Here is a 20,579-nt window from a genome sequence, read left to right on the forward strand (position 1 = left end):
CCCCAGGTAGGAATCCGACATTTCCCTCCCGGTAGGATCGGCCAAGAAATAGGGACTTCCTCTAATTACGGTAGATGTACACCGTACATTACCGTACCTAATGGCTGATGTAGATCGTCTGCTCAAGACAGACATTGTCATTTGGGAGTCGTGTCTCCCTTGGTAGGCTCGCCCAAACAATACGGGGCTATCTATCTTTAACATGTGTAGGTACCACGTACACGTTGTAGCCATGCTACTTGTCCGAAACCCAATGGTAGTGTAAGCCACTATTAGAAGGGACATCAACAACCTTAAGTGGTAGGGCCGTTCAAACAATACGGAACTATCTCTTCTTACGGGAACTTCTGCGATACATGCACCTTCATCTAAAATGTTATATTTGAACTGAGTTGATGAGCCTTGAAATGGTTTTCAAGTTTGCTCAAATTACCAGTGGGCGCCAGCTGATCATTCCCATGATGATTAGACAGACAACTTAATGGATATCACTTTTATATATGCAACAAATATTTGGAAGTTGCCCTATTTTCACCTTAAAAGCGGAAGATCTTTCAGTTTAACGATCCACGCTTATGCTCTTTAGGCTAACGGAGCAAATGATTAGGGCAAGTGTATGATGGTTGAAGAATTGGTTTAATAAAAATTTGGAAATAAACTGGAGTACCCAGATAAAACATATGGACACGATATTGTTCACCACTAACTTACTTGGTCGGAGAGAGACCAGGAACCCCCCGCTTCAGAAGTTAACGCTCTACCACTAAGCTACCGTGCAGAAGAAGTTTGGAAGACGATGAGCATGTGCTCACGTTTCCTTAAATAAGCTGTTTATGTATCATTATTCACCTATCTAACATAATATGCTCGCGAGATACTCTATCTTTGGTATACCTTTTAAACCCCCCTTTTTTTGTCCTTACGATACATATGTTAATGAATGTAACATGATAGAAACCCGACTGGACCAAATTGCTATGTTAAAAGACATCATTGTAGACGGTTTATCCGTCTTGTTCTGATCAAGAGACGTACGACCTCGATGCCATTTTTAGATATTGAGAAGCGATTAGATTCTCCCTTTCTCCTTTTAGCTAGGTAAAAACATAATTTCAGAAAACGTTTCGACGTATGCACACTCGTTTTTAATAAGAAATTTATATACCTATAGTTTAATTTTCCCAAAATGAGAAACTTTAATTTTTGATATATATTTTGAACTCCCTTAGAATACACATTTTAATGAAAATAGCCTAACAACAACTGATTTTGAGGTGTATATACAATCTATGTTGAGAATTCCTTTTTAAAAAGTTGATGCATTTCTCATTATGATACATGTCTTTTTAATTTCTTTGATATGTATGTAGATGTATATTAATAGTATTCGTGCTGTCGTGTAAGCACTATTTCCTGATAGAAAAAATGAGTTGTTATATTTAAGGTGGTGAATAATACATAACAACATTTTCCATGTTACCAACAGCCAAGTTGTAAACTTAGTATGTAAGATGTATCTTATGTTGAATATAATCTACCATACAAGTAACAATTTAAACTTGAATGCTAAACCATTGTTCTGTTTCATCTGTCAAGAGGTAATTTCTCCCACCCATTATTTTGTTGATAGCTTACAAAACACTAGCACCAAACTTCTTACGTGCACACCTTTCCCATCCCTTTTTCAAAACCGTTCCAGATTTAATTGAATATTCTCCTTAACACATTTTTCAGTACTGAAAATTGTTCAATTAATAATTCAGCTTTAGCACCTAAACTAAAACGTTCTTATGATAAAAAGGAAAATTAAACTTAATATGCACAATACAATGTTTAGATTATTCATCTTGCAAAAGTTTCTTCGCTACTGATATTTTATACTATTATTTCTTGTTGCAACCAGGGGCGGATCCAGGACCGACTTCTGGGGAGGTTGTCATACTGCTACTTAGAGCTACTTTTAAGAACTTCAAACTCTGGGATGGGTTTTATTTATACATATAAAATAACAAAGTTTCCTCTTCTGGGAGTGGGACCAACCTGGATCCGCCACTGGTTGCAACAACTTGCATCACTTTTGTCACGACTTTTCCACGTCACATGAGTTTAGTCGTACTTTTCAGATTCGGTTTCACTCGAACGAACCTAATTTCCCAGACAAACATAGCGACTTGGAGATACCTGATGGTCCAGAGAAACACAAATATCAGCTCTACAGCATTTTATAGCATTAATGATTTTAACTAATTTATCTCGAATATTTAGTGCTTCATTCCTTAATTAAGGTATTATGTCTTGACAATTTCAAAGTTAATTTTATGTTTATTCGTCTTCCCATACAGAAATATAACGCAGTTTACGTTTGCTTGGCCTTGGACACACACTACAGGAAGAACATTTAACAAACAACTGTTTGGGTTCATAATGGCGGACACCTACCTGAGATTATATTCCACACATAAGTGTGAACAAAAAATTTCCCATCCTTGGTCTTTAAATCTGTGAAATATCAGTGGAAACTTATGATAAATAAAAAAAAAGTTATTATGAGTTATAACCACTTCGTGACTTTTGGCCCATCTTGTATAAGTAAAAACGAGATAGCAATGTACTAGACTGATAGGTACAGTACAAATACTCACACAAGCAAGAAATAACATTTTCCTTTATTATTATATTGTGATAAAATATACCACTTTAGATTCCAACATTTAACACCATATTACAAAGACAAGATATGTACAAATAATTATTGTATAGAATTATCAGACTAAGAATAGGTTTATCCTTATAACTCAATCAAAACAGAAAAACACAATTACTGATTTCAATTCTGAATTTCTATAATTTTAATCCACTCTAGTTTCACAATGAGAAACGGTCTTTACTTTTGTTGTCATTTCCGTATTAGTATTCAGTGACATGATCTAATTGTGGTAGATTTACGTTCCTTTTCTTGACTTTGCAGAGAAGAAATTGAGGTAGAATTTAGTAGTTGAGAAGAGCCATGCATCTTATGAGGTTCATTTCATCATATGTAAAGTAGCTTTGACTATTAGACTAACGTAAGATCCTCTCTGTGTGTCCATATAGAACTTGACTACACTTCTAGTAAGTAGTCTCCTCAACTTCTAGTTAATGCGAATGCAGACAAACTAATTTGGTTGCATACATATTCTGGAGATATAAAGATTATTTTCACGTAACGCAAAACGCAATTTCCTCTAGAATGTGTTTAAAAATATTCTTTACTGCCTAATAGAAGTATTCTTTTTTTAAATCTCCATACTGAGAATTTGATGCAGTTTTTAGAAACACTGTAAAGGATCTGTAATAGCAATGCCACTCGTAACCTTTCAAGAATTCATACAAGTGAACGTACGCAGTATTTAAGTGAACAGGCACACACCAATACATGCCCAAACAGTACAGAGGACATTAGAAGTGTGTAATTATGTGGGTCCTTGGATTAAGTTTTAGAGTTGATGGTTTCTTTCTTTCTTTCTTTTTATTTTAAATATTCTAATCTCCTCATCTGCTAGCCATCATTTTCTTTGTTCCTCATGAAGTACTTTCCATTTAAGAGATTATCTGCCCTTTTCCAGAATAAACCCCAAGAGAACAAATAACCCAGAAATTTCCTCTCACTGGATATTCTGTCTCTGCTGCTACAACAACATGTTTTTTTTTTTTTTTTTGTTTTGTTTTTCTCACGTATAATTAAGTCACCGTTTGCTTTCTAGCTGAAATAAACATTCTCTGTTTCTGTTGACTAACACAAATGTTTAATATAAATTAAAGACAAACAAACAAACAAACTAGAACTCCAGAGGAAAAATGTATGAATCCAACTCATATAACTTGCGAAAACTCAAACGGAACAATTAAAAATGTGTTACACCATTATATAAACTTCAGTAAAATGTGCAATTATACGTATTTAAAAAAAAAAAAAAAAAACTGATAAAGAGTTCATTCCTCGTAAAAGTTTTGCTTGATATTTGGAAACTACCATCGAGTGCCAAATTATAGAGGTCTCATATTGAAATTACAATTGGTAGTTCGGACATTTCTAATTTCAATAAAGGAATATCGAATGAACGTATCTGTCTTTTCTGATTAAGTATCAAAGTAAAGGCTCTAATTGATATTGAGGAGCGATTTTTTGGAGTCGGTTCAGCGCCCCTAAAATAAGTTCCATCTACTCCGTTAAATTGATTTAGCGTCCGAAAGATAACTCCATTTCCTCTGTTCACTCTACTTAAACCGGAAGTGGTAGAAATTAACCACTTTCAGTTTCAGTGTTGACCTCTAGAGAGTAAAAATGGTAAAAGAGAGAGAGAGAGAGAAAGAGAGATGCCGTGTTTTGAAACTGATTTAGCGTCCGAAAGATAACTCCATTACCTCTGTTCACTCGACTTAAACCGGAAGTGGTAGAAATTAACCATTTCCGGTCTCAGTGTTGAACTCTACAGAGCAAAAATGGTAAGAGAGAGAGAGAGAAAGAAAGAGAGTGAGAGATGCGGTGTTTTGAAATTGATTTAGCGTCCGAAAGATTACTCTATTTTTTCTGTTCAGTCTACTTAAACCGGAAGTAGTAGAAATTAACCATTTCCGGTATCACCTTTATTCTCGAGAGGAGAAAGAGTGAGAGCGAGAACCGGTGTTTTGAGTTTAATTTAGCGTCCGAAGGATAACTCCATTTCCTCTGTTAACTTTATTCAGACCGGAAATGGTAGAAATTAACTATCTGTTTGGGTGTTTTCTAGCGAAGTACCACTAATGAAACTCAAGAGTATACGGAGTATAAGAAGAAAATCGTGGTCACATTGTTTTCAAAAAGTAGACATGAGCTTACGATTACTCTAGGAGATCAATGCACAGTTTCTGTCAAGTGGGACGAAAGCGTTTGTTTACGTGAACTGTTCAACAGAATCAAGGAGAAGCAACTGAGAACTAGTTTGCGAGTTATCCTACTGTCCCATGACAATGTTTCAGCCCATTCTGGCAGCCAAATAGTTGATTTCATTGTCCAACACTTGTTAAACTTTTATCGCATCCGCTTACATCTCATGCCCGATCTGGACCGTGTGACTTTTTATGTCCCTTGTGTTGAATTAGAAACTACGTGGGTATCGTTTTCCCATTCCTGAAGATGCTGTGGATACCTATAAGGAACAGTTAAGTACAGTGCTTAAAATCTAGTAGCATCGTTGCTTCCAGAATTTGATTAGGAGGAAGAGACATGGAATATCGGGAGAATACTTGAAAAGTTACAATAGCTGAAGTAAGAATATGTATGTCCAGAGCTGCATGTCTCAAAACTTTTCTAGTGACCCTCGTAATTGCAACCCAGGGCGGTTGGCTCGCTCTCCGTCCTTTCCTTCTCTTTCTACGTGGAATACGAAGAAACGCAGAAACACGTGTTCAGTTTTACTTTTCACCTTAAGACATTCCGAGATATAAACATGTTAACATCATAATTGATGTAATACGAGGGACGATCAGAAACTAAGTTTATAAGGCGATATTTCTGGAGTTTTGTCTCTTATAGAGGAATGGGGAATATGCGGTAATTGTAATACGTGGAATTTTCAACTCTGCAGAGTTTCCGCCACCGGCCACTAGTTGCAGATCAACACAAATGGCGACTCGTTTGGAAAACTGGTTTCGCAAAGAAGTCCGCTCTGTATTTGTATGAGCGAAACATGTAACGACAGCTGAAATTCACTGGCAGCTGGTAGAGGTTCACGAACAGTTTATGATATCTCGCCAGAATATCCAAGGACTAGTGTCTGAAGTTTTGCGGCTGCTAAAGAAAATGTCCCCAACAAGGAACGCACCCAGGTAACACAAACCAGACCATGAACGTCTTTCTATGGTACCAATATCTTGGAAGACGTCTTTCTAGATATTTAGGCCACCAAAAAACGTACCACTAATGGCATGGTGATGACGACTTTTATTGCCGATGGAGGTACGAATCTGGAACGTTCCATAATAGTCAATATGAATGACGACATTTTTCAATACGAACCATGAACGTCGTTGCATGGACAGTGTGGATCACGTAACCTCTAATGTTCGAAACAGGAAGTACCATGTACGTCTACAAGGTACCATGTCTGTGTCGTGCGCTGTGTGCATGATAACCGCGCATGCGCTGGCTTCGCAGTTTTCGTAGGCGGCAAGGTGGAAGATTACCGTATATGTAGTTGCACCATGTCTTTTCTCGTAGTGGAAGAAAACTCTTGTAGTGATGGTATTCCCATTGTCATCATCCACAAATCGTGGCTCACGCCACGCAAGAAACAAGCTTTCTGGCCGACAAAAGCAAAAGTAAGAAGAAATTTTGAGGCTCTGCTACTCAAGGGGGAAGAACCAAACGAAGAAGATTGGACTTTGTTCGAAATAAGGAAAATCAAATATGAAACAGGTTAGTATATTTTAATTCAATAATTTGCATATTGTTTTGCGTAAGTTAGGATAAGGTGTTAGTTTATCTTTAAAGAAGTTTTTTTTAGTCATGTTACCGGTCATTCTTAAGATGGCAGTCTCGCCACTCGTGCTTGATCATCCCTACCAACAAATGCTACTTCTGCATGTACAGACACACAATCATAGTCAATGTCTTGCGAATAAAATCAGAAAAATAAACACACTGCTGAACAAGACTGCACTTATTTAATATAAAAACACGTGTAAATGTGTTTTTATATTAAATAAGTGCAGTCTTGTTCAGCAGTGTGTTTATTTTTCTGCATGTACAGATGATGAAACCGAAGAAAAATGTTGCGGAAAACAGATTCTTCCATATGCATAATCTCTGATGAACATAGACAGAATCAGTTTCCTCCGCTTGTTTCCCTCGCTTGTATCACCTGTAAACACAGAAAAAGTAACATATGCGGGTAGAGATAAAGCAGAAAACATCATTAGTACCTTGCTCACATACACCACTAAACATTAGTACAAGGGAGGAATATGGCAAAAGTTTGCTTTAAGCAGAACATTGATAGGCTCACATATAGGCCTACTTGAATCTATTTTTCTTAAGTACAAGGGTAAAAATATTACTAAATACCATTCCTTTCATCATCATTAAAGAGAACTAACCAGCTTAACCAGACCCAAAAGAAGGAAAGTTCTAGAACGCTAGCCCCCTGTTACAAGAACACTGCCTTAAACAAGGTTTTCGTAAAAAAAAAAAAAAAAAAAAAAAAAATCCAAAATAATGTTAATTTAAATTTGATTAGAGGTTGGGGTTAAGTGCTGTATCGCCGGACCAATTTTAGGAAATTTACCGGGTCAATTGGAGAATTTATTTAAGTTTGTGAAGAGGAATGAGTGAATAAGATGAGTAAAATAGTAAAACTGAATAAAGTTGCCGTTTTTATTGGTTGTGTTTGATGTAAGCGGCACTGTATTTGGAGGCGGAAGGACTAGTTCGCGGAGAGGTGCATTTCTTATGATATAGTAGCACGAAAGGCATGGCGTTGGGGAAGAAATAAGAGAACGTCGAGGGCTATTTAGCGGAGTATTTATTTAAGGAAAAGAAACTCCAGGAAATTGTTGTACACGATTTTTTTTCCTGAAATTGGAAAAGTTTACAAGCCTCAGTTTTGAAGGTAAGTGACTCCTAACTGAACGGGAATGAATTTCTGCAGAATGTACAGAAGCTGTATTGTATGTTAACAAGTGAAGTGTTGTTAGTATGGAACGATGACAAGTGCTATTTAAATTTTTCTGACCGTCAAAACCCACATGTTGTCACTGCCCTCGCTTACGCGTATACCCACCTTCGCTGACACGCCTGCTTCCTTCGGACGCACCCCCTTGCTCCGCTCGGGCTCTCCTGCTGCGCTTTTGCCCTGACTCGGTTAGATAGAATTCGTGCTTTTAGTGGCCACCTAGTACAGGTTGAGTTGTTTCTTTGGACTGTAGTTTATATGCCCCTAACGTAAAGTAACGTCTTCTAACGTAACTTGATGTAATCCAACAGAATATAGCAGAATGCAGTATATTTTGGTGCATTTTTTCAGTTTTCAAAGTAGTCCGACGATACGGCACTAATACAGGAGGTTGAATATGTTAGGTAGGTTAGGTCAGGCCAAGTTAGTTAAGTTCGGTTAGTACCCCTTGTACAGGTAGGCGGGCCAGTGTTCTAGAAACCTTCCTCTAAAGACAGTAATAGGATTTGTTGTGCTCAAAGTAAACTCTTACCGAAATTAACAAAATAATACCATTCAGCGTCAAAATACAAGTTTCAAAATAGGGTTATTCCGCAACAACACATGAATATGTGACCATAACTAGAGCAGGTAATTTCCAAATCCCTTTTGGAATTTGGGAGGCATTTTATATTTCTCACTCAGACGTTTCGAGTGGTCTGAGGTTTTACTTTCTAGACTACGTCATGAGTTTTTTTTTTTTTTTTTTTACAGGTACATGGATGTAGGCAGTTGTAGAAACGTCAACAACATACTCTCTGAAAAAGATAGTTTGTCAAATTTTTATTACTATTATTATTCCTGACAATCTCGGTACTATTTAAGCGATTCAACGACTTGTTTGTACCTTTCAGTTCCAAACGGAACGTCAGACGTATACTGGATAAATGCAGTCTCTGACTAAAAGAAACTGTAGTACAATCTACGCGAATTTTAAATTTCACATGAGGATTATAAGTTTATCGCGGGAGTTTCCCGATTTGTATATAATTCTGTGCAAATTTTTTACTTGTGTAACTGTTTATCTTTTTGTCCTTCTGATATGACTCTTGACAATTACATTAACAACCAGGCCTATGTAAAGATCAGTACAACGTATCTTTATAAAGGGTCCTTCGTGAGTGAGTCGGCAATCGCATTTATGACCAATTAGTCCCTGTTTCGTGTCCAATTGGACAATTTCTCTTGGATGTAAGCCGAGAAGCGGTTTGGATTCCGCTTTAAGCTTATGTGACCCCTTCCAGCATAACCTTGTTGTTGCATAATAACGCCAAGGCGAAACAAACTAATTTCTGTTCATATTTAATATAAATACGTAGAGTAAATTATTTAAACCAAAAAAAAAACTGGTTTAAACTAAAAAAAACCGGGTTTAAACCAAAAAACCTAGTTTTTTGTTTTTTTCAATAAAAACCATGGTTTTTGCCAACTCTGATAAATAGTGAGTGCGTGTAACTAGCAACACTGGCCAGATTAGCTCCTCCTCTCATACAGCGTTGCGAACGGTGTAAATCAATGTTTGCGCCTACTAGTAAAGTTTACAATCGTAAACACGAAGTACAACCATGTTCAAACGCGGTCACATCATCCCTTGATTTTGCAGGATATTGAGAGTTTGAGAGAGTTATCCGGAATGGCATTAACGATACTAGTTAAAGTGCATTGCATTTGATACAAGAACCAACTGTCGAGCTTAAAATACATAAGAGATTCGGCTTCATGTTTATGCATATGTACCTGCTTTTAAAACACCCAAGAGAATTCATTTACCATATACTTGACATTTTGCTCACTGTTTCACTCTTTTCCAGGGGCAATCATTAATATTTTTTCCCTTTCTGTTTTCAGATGATATAGAGAAGGCAAGGTCATATGCAAAGAGATTGGAAGATTGTAGTGGCAGTGACATCACAGAGTCAGATGCTGAAGATCGTGTTGGAAACAACAAACGACCTCAGAGGAAATTAAAACCCGTGAACCTTTTTCAACCAAGCAGTATACCTCCCTTACTCTCAGCTGGCACTAGTTTGCCAGAGAAGAAAGCTACAAAAAGGAAGCTTTTTGACATTCAGGGAACGCCGATATTTGAGAACTTGGCTGATGAGGCGGGTAAGAGATATTTTAAAATTATTCTAAGCTGGATATACTTTTTGGCCGTATTGTTAAGAGGTTTTAGAAAGCAAGAAATTATGACAGATTTTGAACAGTTTTAGTGAAGCATAGCTTTCAAGATGACTTTCTGAAAGTTTATATATGTTCAAGTTAAATAAAAAAGACAACTCAAGTACAAAATCTGTTAACTTTGCTTCTTTACCATGAAACCAAATAATAATTATCGGAAATATTCATTATTAACATACCTTCCAATAGTGGGGTCCTGGGTTCAACTTCTTGCGGGGGCACACATGAATCTGAACCAGCGTTAAACTTTAGAAGCTCCACAGCTCGTTTAGGACTGAAGGGGAGACTATTACTCATTTTTTTTTAAATATTATCTATTGTTGCTATGAGTTGTCCTGTTATTGTCAACCTCGTAAGTAAGTTTGCTTTCTTTCTTTACAGCTCCTACAGCTGAACACTCATCATCTGTTTTCGTCGTGAGGGAAGAGGAGAGGATTGCGTCTGGAGACAGAGTGAGCAGTGAGTCGAGTAGATCCCCCACTGGTGACGTGTCTATTCTTGTAGCAGAAGTAAACTCATCGCCTTTCAGTTCGTTGTCTTCACGAACTTACAGCAGGCCAGAGGAAGATAACGCTGGCTTAGGTAAGTTGATGATCTAAGGTTCACAACTGATATTTAATTATGCCCAATGACGTTAGAACTTGTATGCATTGTTCCTCTTTACACTGAACTTGAATTTGATTTAACGTTTTTGAGCATCTATGACAGGCTGGGAAAGAGGATGTGGGAAGTTTGTCGACCAGGGCCAATTTTGGAAGGTACCATTCCGGCATTTGCGTAGTGTGACTGAGGGAATGTCTGGAAAAACCTCAATCAGGATGGGCGTCCTCTGGGATCTATCCTAGGACCTTCCGAATGGTAAGCTTACACTTTACCAAATGACCAAATGAGATATGACACATTGGTGCTACTTATTGTTTTCCTGTACCTATGCTTGCTTCTGTTGGTCCAAAAAAAAAAAAAAAAAACTTTGAATATTTTTTTAACATATTGATTGTTTTCGCGTAACTATTGTTTAATTTTCTGCTGTCTCATGGAAATTGTGCATAGATGTTTAACTGTATGTGTTTCTTTGCATATAAATACTGTAACTAAACAATAATTCTTCTGTCTTCATATTTTGTCGCTATACTTTTCTTTTCCAATTTCATTATCCACTTATATACTTCACTCATCGCACATAAGCCTCCACTTCCTTGTACTTTTCTTGAAAAAAATCCTTTTTTCTTAAGTACTCTGTTTAACATTCTAGTGAAAACAGTTTTTTTTTTTTTAACTTTGAGCAAATTTTTACTAAATCGGTTTTCAAAATTATGAAACTAATGACTTAATTATTTGAAGTGTGGAAAATTGACATAAGCACCACTGTTATAATACCTGTAGAAATATTTAATGTTGAGTATTGTTATTGATCTAAAATAAAATACCATGTTTATGATCTAAAGAAAAGTATATTCATGAGATATGATAACTTTGCCAATTTCAAATATTAAATTTGTACTAACTTGCCGTAATTAACACATCCTACTGTATTGTTTTAATCGAGGGGCCATAGCTCAGTTGGTAGAACACTGGCTTCGCATTCGGAAGACCGATGGTTTGCGCCCACCGGCCAGTCATCGTGACTCAGGATTTTCCAGTGTTTTCTCTCAGTCGCACCAGTTAAATAGCAGGATGGTACCCACAAAACTAGGCCCTGGCCGACAACCTTCCCATGTTCTCCCCTACCCCATCCCGACTTGTGACGAAGATGCTTAAAAACATTAAATCGAATTTCAATTTAATCTATTGGTTTTAATTTTCTTTTACTACAACACATGTCTGTTTTCTTGAAGATTTCGCCAACTTTTAGAAACTAATATTTAGTATGTATTCCACCGTTATTAAATTTCCGATGTGTACATTGTATGTTTTCACTTATCATACTTTCTTTTTCGTACGAAAGTACATCTTCAACATCTTTATCTCAAGTCAACTTTTGCATTGTACTTGATCACTTCAGTTAGCCATTTACATTAGCGAGTGCCATCTATACTGGTCTAGGATGTATTGTTCTGTTAAAGCCCAATAGTTGGTAAGCAATTCTGTATAGCAATTTGATTTGTATTACAGAGATCTTTTCTATCTGACACTGAAGTCTTTTCCTCCTGACTTTCCATTTCAGATCTACAGAAGAAGCTCCTGTCTTACCTCATAGAAGTTAGACAGCAGAATGTTCAGATTTACAGCTTACTGGAGAAAGTGAACAGCAAGCTTTCCTCAGACATCCAGCGTATACCAATTTGCAACCTACCAGTGGATTTCCCTTTGAAAACACAAGGAGATGTGGAAAAGTTGGAAGAGTTCCTGAAAGACGACCAACATTTCTCAGACGTGGTAAGCTTGCATTCTCACTTCTACGTACCTATGTTTCATACGTCTTCATAGGTGAAAGTTAAAGAATTCAAAAGCAGCGGAATTAAGGATAGTAGGTAAAAAGAAAAGTCATGGGTAGTTAAGAGAAAGTGATGCAGTATATAGCTGTTAAATGATTTTGTTTCCACACTTCGTCATTGTTTACAGTGAAATTTCTTGTTCATTTTTCCTGCTAGTAAAATAAATTATGGCATGAAATATTGGAGAAAGTCTGTTGTCGAATGGTAGGAGACCAGTTAAATAGCGAGTAATTTCACATACAAGTTACATTCCTACAGGTACAGCAAGATTTTCAACCTAAATCCATACCACTGTGAGCGCGCGGCTTCGAAGACTCAACAGCTGATGTGAAAGACAAAAATTCGGGAATTTTTCCGATCTAAATCCCGTGTTTGTTTCAATTTTGCACAGCTTATAACATTTCTCGACTGCTTTTTTTTTTTTTTTTTCTCAAGAAAATTGTACGAGAAGGCTCAAATCACTTGAAGGTTATCATTTTAAGTACATTTTTGGAGGTGGATTTTTTTTTTGTTTTATTGTGGAATTTAACCGAAGAAACGCACTTTTTCTGGGGGGGGGGGGACTATGGACTGTTGATGTTCATGCAACATATACGAGTGTCTTTATTATACTGGGTTCCCTGTTCTGCGTTCATGTCTGTCTGGTTTCTCTAGATGTCGCCTTGGACGCTTCGTCAGGTGACCTTCGGTAGAACGCGGCGAGTGTCCAGCATAACATACACTGTAATACCACATTAGCTAAAGGAACAGTTTACGGTGCATACAGTTACTGACATAACCATATCATGTTTAGTATGGACCACTGTGATGGGAATATTGCAATCTCGTAGTTTACAGTGTAATTGTCGATGGCACATTCGCTGCGCATTTTTGTCATGTACATGTAACCTCTTACAAGCAAACCAAACCTTTGTTGCAATAGCGATCGCAACTTGCGCTGATTCCCTTGTCAACTTGAGAACGCTTCGGTGTGGAAAAACAACAAGGACTGCGTTGTTCTAGCTACTTGTCACTTTTTTCTTCGTGGTATCATGTATGTTGCGTAACGGCAAATGTAAAAATATTCAATCTCCATGATGCAAAGGGAGTAGTTGGAAGAAAAGGCAGACTTTGTGTGTAGATCGCCACTACTACAGCGTTGTTCGCACTCACTTGAAATAGCAAATCCAGCCTGGTACTAAAAATTCCTAGAAAAGTCAGGGAATTTGATAGTTTGTTTAGAATTCATTTAGCAGGTATTTCTTATGTAATGAAAAATGTTTCAAAGAGGTGAACAGCTATTGCTACTAATGTCAGCAGTTCAATATTTCCACTTTTAAGAAAGCATAGCAGGCATTTCCTAGCATAATGCATGAAGTTGCTTGACTTCTGCATTTCTAATTTTCTTCTATAGTTTATTTTTTAGTAATGACAGAAAAAATTAGAAAGGTTTTAGACTTTTTTCTTACAGAATTCTTTTTTTTTGGGGGGGGGGGGTTGATTTCAGTGTTAGTTTTATAGTGATGTATAATTCTTGAAAATAGATCATCCCTGCCCTGTTGCTAAATGAATATACTTGCTTTTGTTGTTACGTTAGCCTCTAGAGATGAGACGATTCAGATTCCCGGAACGAAAGTTAACATTAGACAGTTTTTTTCTTGTTTCCATCAGTAACCCCTTTATTTCTCAATTATTATTATTTTCTAAAAGTTTAAAGAACAATTTATTTACATTCTCCACATATGAAAAGAGACAATATTTTTTTCTTTAAAATAATCAAATACAACATGAGTAGTTCGTTTCAAATATATGAGTACGTAGTGTTGCATTTGCTGTCATTTTTCTTTCGCACTTCTTGTTTTAACAAGTTACGAAATATATTATAAAGAAAATAAAATTGAACAAAGTGAGAAGGAAAATCGCATTATGTGGAGAATCGTCAAGTTACATGTGCAACCAGCATTACGAAATTGAAGGAAAATAGTTTTCCCTCTAATCAGGCCTGAGGGAATTACGAAGGATCTAGTTCACTTTTTTGACTTCTACTCTGAACGACTGTCCAGGTTTATAAGTACTATAACATTTTTTACAACTATTTCCATCTTCTATATATCTCCTGCTTCTTCCTTTCAGTGTTCCTACTTTGCTTCCCTGGGGTCTGGAGTGTGTGGCATTCTACGCCACGTAATGAGCAATGAAGTCGCCATGACCTACAATTTTCGCGGAAAAAAGGAGAAGAAAGCTTTCTGCAACCTGACATTGAAGGCAGCTGTGGTTCGTAAGTGGATTTCCTTAAAGATATTACAAATTACTCCTTAATTTGCCTTTCCTTTATATTTTATTATTCATGTTTGCCCCAAGAGTTTACTTCTGTATTGTTGCATTAATTAAAAAAGCATGCCATTTACAACAGGTACCTGTTAGTTAACCTATGGCCTGTATTGCAGAAACTTGTTAACTTGGGTTGACGTGACCTAAGTGACAGTTTGATTTTGGATGCATCTATAAAGCATTCGAGCATTTGTTCAGACGATATATAGGTATAACCTAATTTCTTTCTAGAACACAGTTGACGGTTTATGGTAGTTTTTGTCTGTGTATTTATTTGTTTATTGAAAGTACACAAGAAAGGGATCGGGCCTCTAAATGCTAGATCACATTGGCCCTTTAAGTCAGGATTTAAGAAGGAAGGGATCCTGGCCTGTTTAGAGAAGGTACTATCCCGACATTCGCCTGGTGATACTGAGGGAAACCAGGGAAAACCTGTTAGGATGCCGCTATGAGCAGGGTTCGAACCCGCGCTTGACTTGGTCAGTGCCGTGTGGCAGGTGGACGCTGTTATCCTATACCACCGCTTGGATATAAGTAATTTGAGTACAGCATTGAATTTTATGTGCATCAGGCAGGGAAAGGGGGAGGTTGAGAAAATGAAACTGACGATCATAGTTTGCGGCACTGCAGGAAAGTTGTACCGGCATATAAATATTATCTTCGCAAAATTTCAGAACCTGGAGATGATCTGTTATGGCACGGAGTCTGAAATTTCGAAAATTTTATAAATTAATAAATAAATGAAAATAAAATTTTGTGGTTCTTAAAAAATTCACCATGCCTTCGCAGTAGTGAGAAGTTATATCTAAGTATTCCCTTTACAAAATTTCATAACCCTGGAATAATATCTTTTGATAAGATCTGAGCTTTTGAAAAAAGATGAAAAAAATGTAATTTGAAAAATATATCACATTAATGACAGTATCTCTTTTGGTAGAGATGAGAAATTGCATTCACAGATAGTTAATTTCTGTTGAAAAGTTGAGAACCACAGAACCTATTTTCTGTTCTGACAGTGGTCTGAAATTTAATAAAATACCAAAAGTACGGCTTTACAACATCAAAGGGATTAAGTTTGAAATGTTCAATTTATATACTAGGGTCTAAAAAATTGTAGTTTTTATGTTAACAAACTGAAACGTAGGCCTATTATACTAGTATGTTAAATTTACAGTAAATCGGTTTCGAAAATTGGTAAATGTGTAATTTTAACATCCGGCAATTGTGCCAACGATAGGGCTAAGGGAGACGATGAAGGATGATAAAGGTGAAGGATGAATGAAATGGTGGAATGAGAAAGTGGGATGAAACGGGAGTACCCCGAGAAAACCCACGAGCACGGTATCGTCCACCACGAATTCACATGGTGGGGCCGGGAATCGTACCCGGGACCTGTAGAACCAGAGATGAGCGTTCTACCACTGAGCTATCGGTTTCGAGTTGTAGGACCTTCGCTTGTAATATCGTTCCCCTCCAAAATTCAAATGAAATTTACAAATACAACAATATTACGACAAAGATTTGGGTACCAAGTCAAACCACTGTTGCAGTAGCATGAAGCATTTTGTAAGACGTAATAATCAGTGCATTGGAAACATTGCTTGCGGTTTACAAGAGCAAGGTAGCTTCAGATAGGCTGTGCACCTGTATCTGAGAATCTGCAAATCGAAATGCGGTTTGCCTATGTGCATTACGGCTTACGGATTTGCCCCAGTAGATTTCATTTGCTTCTCCTGAAAAAAATTATCTGGTGCATTAGCGCGTTTTGATCCGGAGGTCCTTATTTGATCTTAACATTAACAGCAGACTTGTCAAAACATTGTCAAGAAGAAAAAAAATCACGGAGGGAAGTAACGACCGGAGAGCAATAATAGAAGATTAATCTCTCTTGAACGACCCCTATTAGCGCTATGTAGGTGGTGTGGCACCTAACTCGATCCAGTCAGGTCATTTCGGAAAATATAATTCTCTCACAACCAAGGTGCTCGTTTGAGTAGGGATCAAAAGTATTTGGTGGATGTGGTTTTTCTTATTCTGTCAAAATTTATCCTACAGATCTGGCTATATGCAATCGCTGAGTGAAAACGCGGAACGTGTTCGAGAGTTTGTTTACACAACGAGACCTTTACACAGCCATATTGGAATTCATTCATTATGAGAGTGGATACTATATTCAGGTTCCCCATTGAAGTGCAACACTCAATTATAAGGATCCAGCTCGACACATTCACCAGTTCATTATGACCTTTAGGTGCTTGGATAAAATTCATGTCTTCTTCTTTCTCACCACAACCATAGTTTTGTGGACAACATGGAAAATTTTACAACTTTTCTCTTACTTGGCAGAGATGTTCTATAATTTGGTATGGTTTTTTCTTTGTAAGCGCATCAAAATATTCTATCCTGATCTTCCTTTTGCTGGTTTCCCTTCCGCCTTTCCCTCTATCAAGTTGAGTTACATTAACATAATTTATCTAAATATTTCTTACACATTTAAAAAAATATTTGAAGCATATATTTAAATGATATGCAAATAATGATTTTCTCTCTTTTTCTACTTACCATTATATCTTTTCTTTTTAGGAGCAGCACGAAAGCATGACCCAAACTCTACCGAACGAACATTAGAGGACACAATTAAGACGTGGCTGAAGCATGCCCCACAACGGTTCGCGAAACAAATGGTTCAGAGAAGTAGTCAGTGAAGTTTTTGTTCATAAAAAATGCTTTTTGTTGGAAAGTGCTTTCATATTTGTACTTTTTTTATATTAGTTGTATTTACATTGTAACATGTTTAGAGTAGTTTCATACAGGCAGCTAAGAAGAAGAATTGCCAGGGAATTGAATGAGGCAGTCAGTGAAATTCTTGGCTCTGGCAATTCCTCTTCTAAGCAGCCTGGTGAAGATTGTCCCAACGCGATAAATAGTTCATCTTCACAGGATGAAATATTTTGGGGTGAATGCAAGGAAGCTGACCCAGAAAGGAGTACAGAAGAGACTTCAGGCCAAATTCCAAATACTGTCTGCACGCCCATAAATTCTGACGAAGAATTGAAATCCTTCTTGTGCACCTGGTCTCTGAAATACAGAATTAGTCACGAGGCCTTAAGTTCATTGCTGAGAGGACTTCATACATTGCACGCGTCTTTACCAACAGATGCTAGAACTTTATTAAGAACCCCAAGGGGAAAAATACACAAGAAGATTCTTGAAAATGGAGAGTATCTCCATATTGGACTTGAAAGCTGCCTGCAGCAGCTTGTGAAGCAAAATGAGGGTGCTCTTAAAAATGATTCGAAACTCCAGCTTATTTTAAATATAGACGGGATACCTTTATTTGAAGCTTCCAGCGTCTCCTTTTGGCCAATCTTGGGACTTGTTTATGGTTTGGAGATTCCTCCGTTTGTCATTGGGTTATTCTGTGGAAGGGAGAAACCAAAGCCCTTGGAAATTTTTCTGGAGGACTTCATTAATGAAATGAATGTTCTCAGGCGAAATGGACTCACTGTCAACAGCAAAACATACGCAGTTAATGTCCATAGTTTTGTATGTGATATGCCTGCCAGGGCTTACTTAAAATGTGTTAAATCACATGGGGGTTACTCCTCATGTGATAAATGTGTATGTTATGGCACATATACTGAAAGACGTGTGGTTCTTGACGACTTGAATTGTCGACTGAGAGATGATAAGATGTTAGAAAACCAGGAGGATGAGGAGCACAGTTTGAGAGTTTCACCCTTGTTGAGATTGGGTATCGGTCTTGTTTCCCAGTTCCCGGTGGAACCCATGCATGCGGTGGATTTAGGTGTAATGAGAAAGTTACTTCACACGTGGGTAAATGGACCTGGAAATGTCAGAGCAGAAGATCGACACTTACAAAGTGGGGCAAAGTTTAGTGGCCAAACAATTCAGTTGGTTTCAGACGAAATAATAGCTTTTCAGAATCATTTTCCTCTGGAATTTAACAGAAGACCTAGGGGTTTTAAGGATTTGGAGCATTGGAAGGGCACTGAATACCGCACTTTCCTCCTGTATCTTGGACCAGTAATTCTCAAGAAACACATGGAAAGAAATGTATATAATCATTTCCTTCTTTTCCATGTTGGAATAACAATACTGAGGAACTCTAAACTTTTACCCTTGTACTCGCAATATGCTCAGATTGTGTTAAAGTTATTTGTTGAGGAATGTAAGAATGTGTATGGACTTTCTTATTTAGTGTACAATGTGCATTCCCTAATTCACTTGGCCAACGATGCAGAACATTTTGGGCCATTAGATTCTTACTCTGCCTACTGCTTTGAGAACTTTCTAGGGCAGTTGAAGCAAGAACTGAGGTCCCCAAGCCAGGCTCTGTCACAGATACACAATAGGATAGCAGAGAGGAATATCGTTCCTGTCGAGGAACTAGTCCGGCAACAAAGACCTACAAACCTTTTGGAGCACAAAGATGGGCCAACACCTTATGGGTTTACTGGTACGCAATATAAGAAAGTAGTGTTTATGAAATTTGTGCTTGTCGCATGTAGTGAGACCGACAGTTTCCTTCTCACGAAGAGTGGACAGGTAGCTGTTCTTTACAACGTACTTCAACCACGCAACAGTAACTCCTTGCAGCTTGTTGTCAAGAAATTCAAAAATTACGAAAATTTATATACTAGGCCATGTGAATCAAAGAAACTTGACGTTTTTGTGGTGTCTCGATTGTCTGACAATCTTTCAGTTTTGTGTGTGAATGAAGTGGCTGCAAAGTGTGTACTGTTGCCATTGAAAGAAAAGTTTGTTACATTTCCTTTAATTCATTGTTTTTAATTTTCTAAAGAAAGCGACTTAAATCTGTCAAGGAGAAGGTATAGTTTTGCCTCAGTTTTTTAAATTGCACTCTAGGTAAACTGGAAAATAATTTTCATGCATTAATGTGCATTTCTTATTTCAATAATCAGTACATTTTTAAAAAAACAAATGCTACTGGTAGATTCAGGATTGTGTGCGGACACTTTCAGGACATTGCTTTATCCAAAAAGTGTCTACAATCATGTATTAAGTCATTAATAGCATTTTGTTTAAAACTAATTGTACTCATTATTGAAGCACAAAACGAACCAAAATTACTTACTGTTTTGCTGCCCTGATATTTAAATAATAGACGTAACCCGAAAATGGAGCGAAAGCCTAGTGATATTCAGCCATAAGGCTACCCATTGAGTGGTGTTTAGAAACGGGTGCAAAAGGTTTCCCTCTGAAATTGGTAAAATTAATATTCATTTTTGTACTTACTTGTTACTTTTCCTTCTAAATTCTATATCAGTTTTCTTTCTAAGCTAAAATTATAAAGGTAAGGAAACCTAAGTATTGAACACGCTGCGTGGATAACATAATTTATACTTACGGCAGGATCCACGCTGATTAAAAACACTTTTAGAAAAATAGTAAAGAATAAAACGAGCAGCTGCCCTTCTGGCATTAGCATTGGTCTACTCTCTTAGTCCAGACCAATGGTAGCAGCCATGCCATTGGTCTGGACTAAAAGCAGATGCTAGTGTTTTTTTTTTTTTTTTTCATATTTTAATCATTAAACGCCTACATTTCCACCACCTAAGGACGATTTTAGGAGAAAATCGAAAAGCTTTGTGGACTTTACATTTTAAAAGTGTTTTTAACCAGCGTGGATCCTGCCGTAAGGAAGGAAACCTGTTCTATTTATAAGTTAAAAGAGCTTGCAGTGGACAGCTTTGACCAACATTACTCTTCTATGTGCTCCTCATTCTTTATGTTATTATTATTATTATTTAGTGAACATTATGGTTGAGCAACCACATAGCATTTGACGTTTTCTTTATATAAAGAGTGTAATATCTTTTGGTGATCAGTGTGTGAGGTCAAAAATCGAGAGAGCTTTGTTTTCATGATTCCCTCCACT

General features: G+C 37.1%; 2 protein-coding genes across 2 annotated transcripts; both read left to right on the plus strand.

Annotated features, from left to right (window-relative positions):
• The first annotated feature begins 5,851 nt into the window (after positions 1–5,851).
• On the plus strand, positions 5,852–17,361 carry LOC145684482 (uncharacterized). Its single transcript, XM_081756930.1, has 6 exons — positions 5,852–6,436; positions 9,579–9,839; positions 10,293–10,493; positions 12,076–12,287; positions 14,459–14,603; positions 17,240–17,361. The coding sequence occupies exons 1-6, from the start codon at positions 6,223–6,225 to the stop codon at positions 17,359–17,361; spliced, it is 1,155 nt and encodes a 384-aa protein (XP_081613056.1). The 5' UTR covers positions 5,852–6,222.
• Positions 17,362–17,446: 85 nt separating this feature from the next.
• Positions 17,447–20,473, plus strand: LOC145684478 (uncharacterized). The gene has a single exon (XM_081756918.1). The coding sequence runs from the start codon at positions 17,447–17,449 to the stop codon at positions 19,469–19,471; it is 2,025 nt and encodes a 674-aa protein (XP_081613044.1). The 3' UTR covers positions 19,472–20,473.
• Positions 20,474–20,579: the final 106 nt, after the last annotated feature.

This window comes from Thermobia domestica, chromosome 1 (assembly GCF_964235325.1).
Source record: "Thermobia domestica chromosome 1, izTheDome1.hap1.1, whole genome shotgun sequence".
Taxonomy (NCBI): domain Eukaryota; kingdom Metazoa; phylum Arthropoda; class Insecta; order Zygentoma; family Lepismatidae; genus Thermobia; species Thermobia domestica.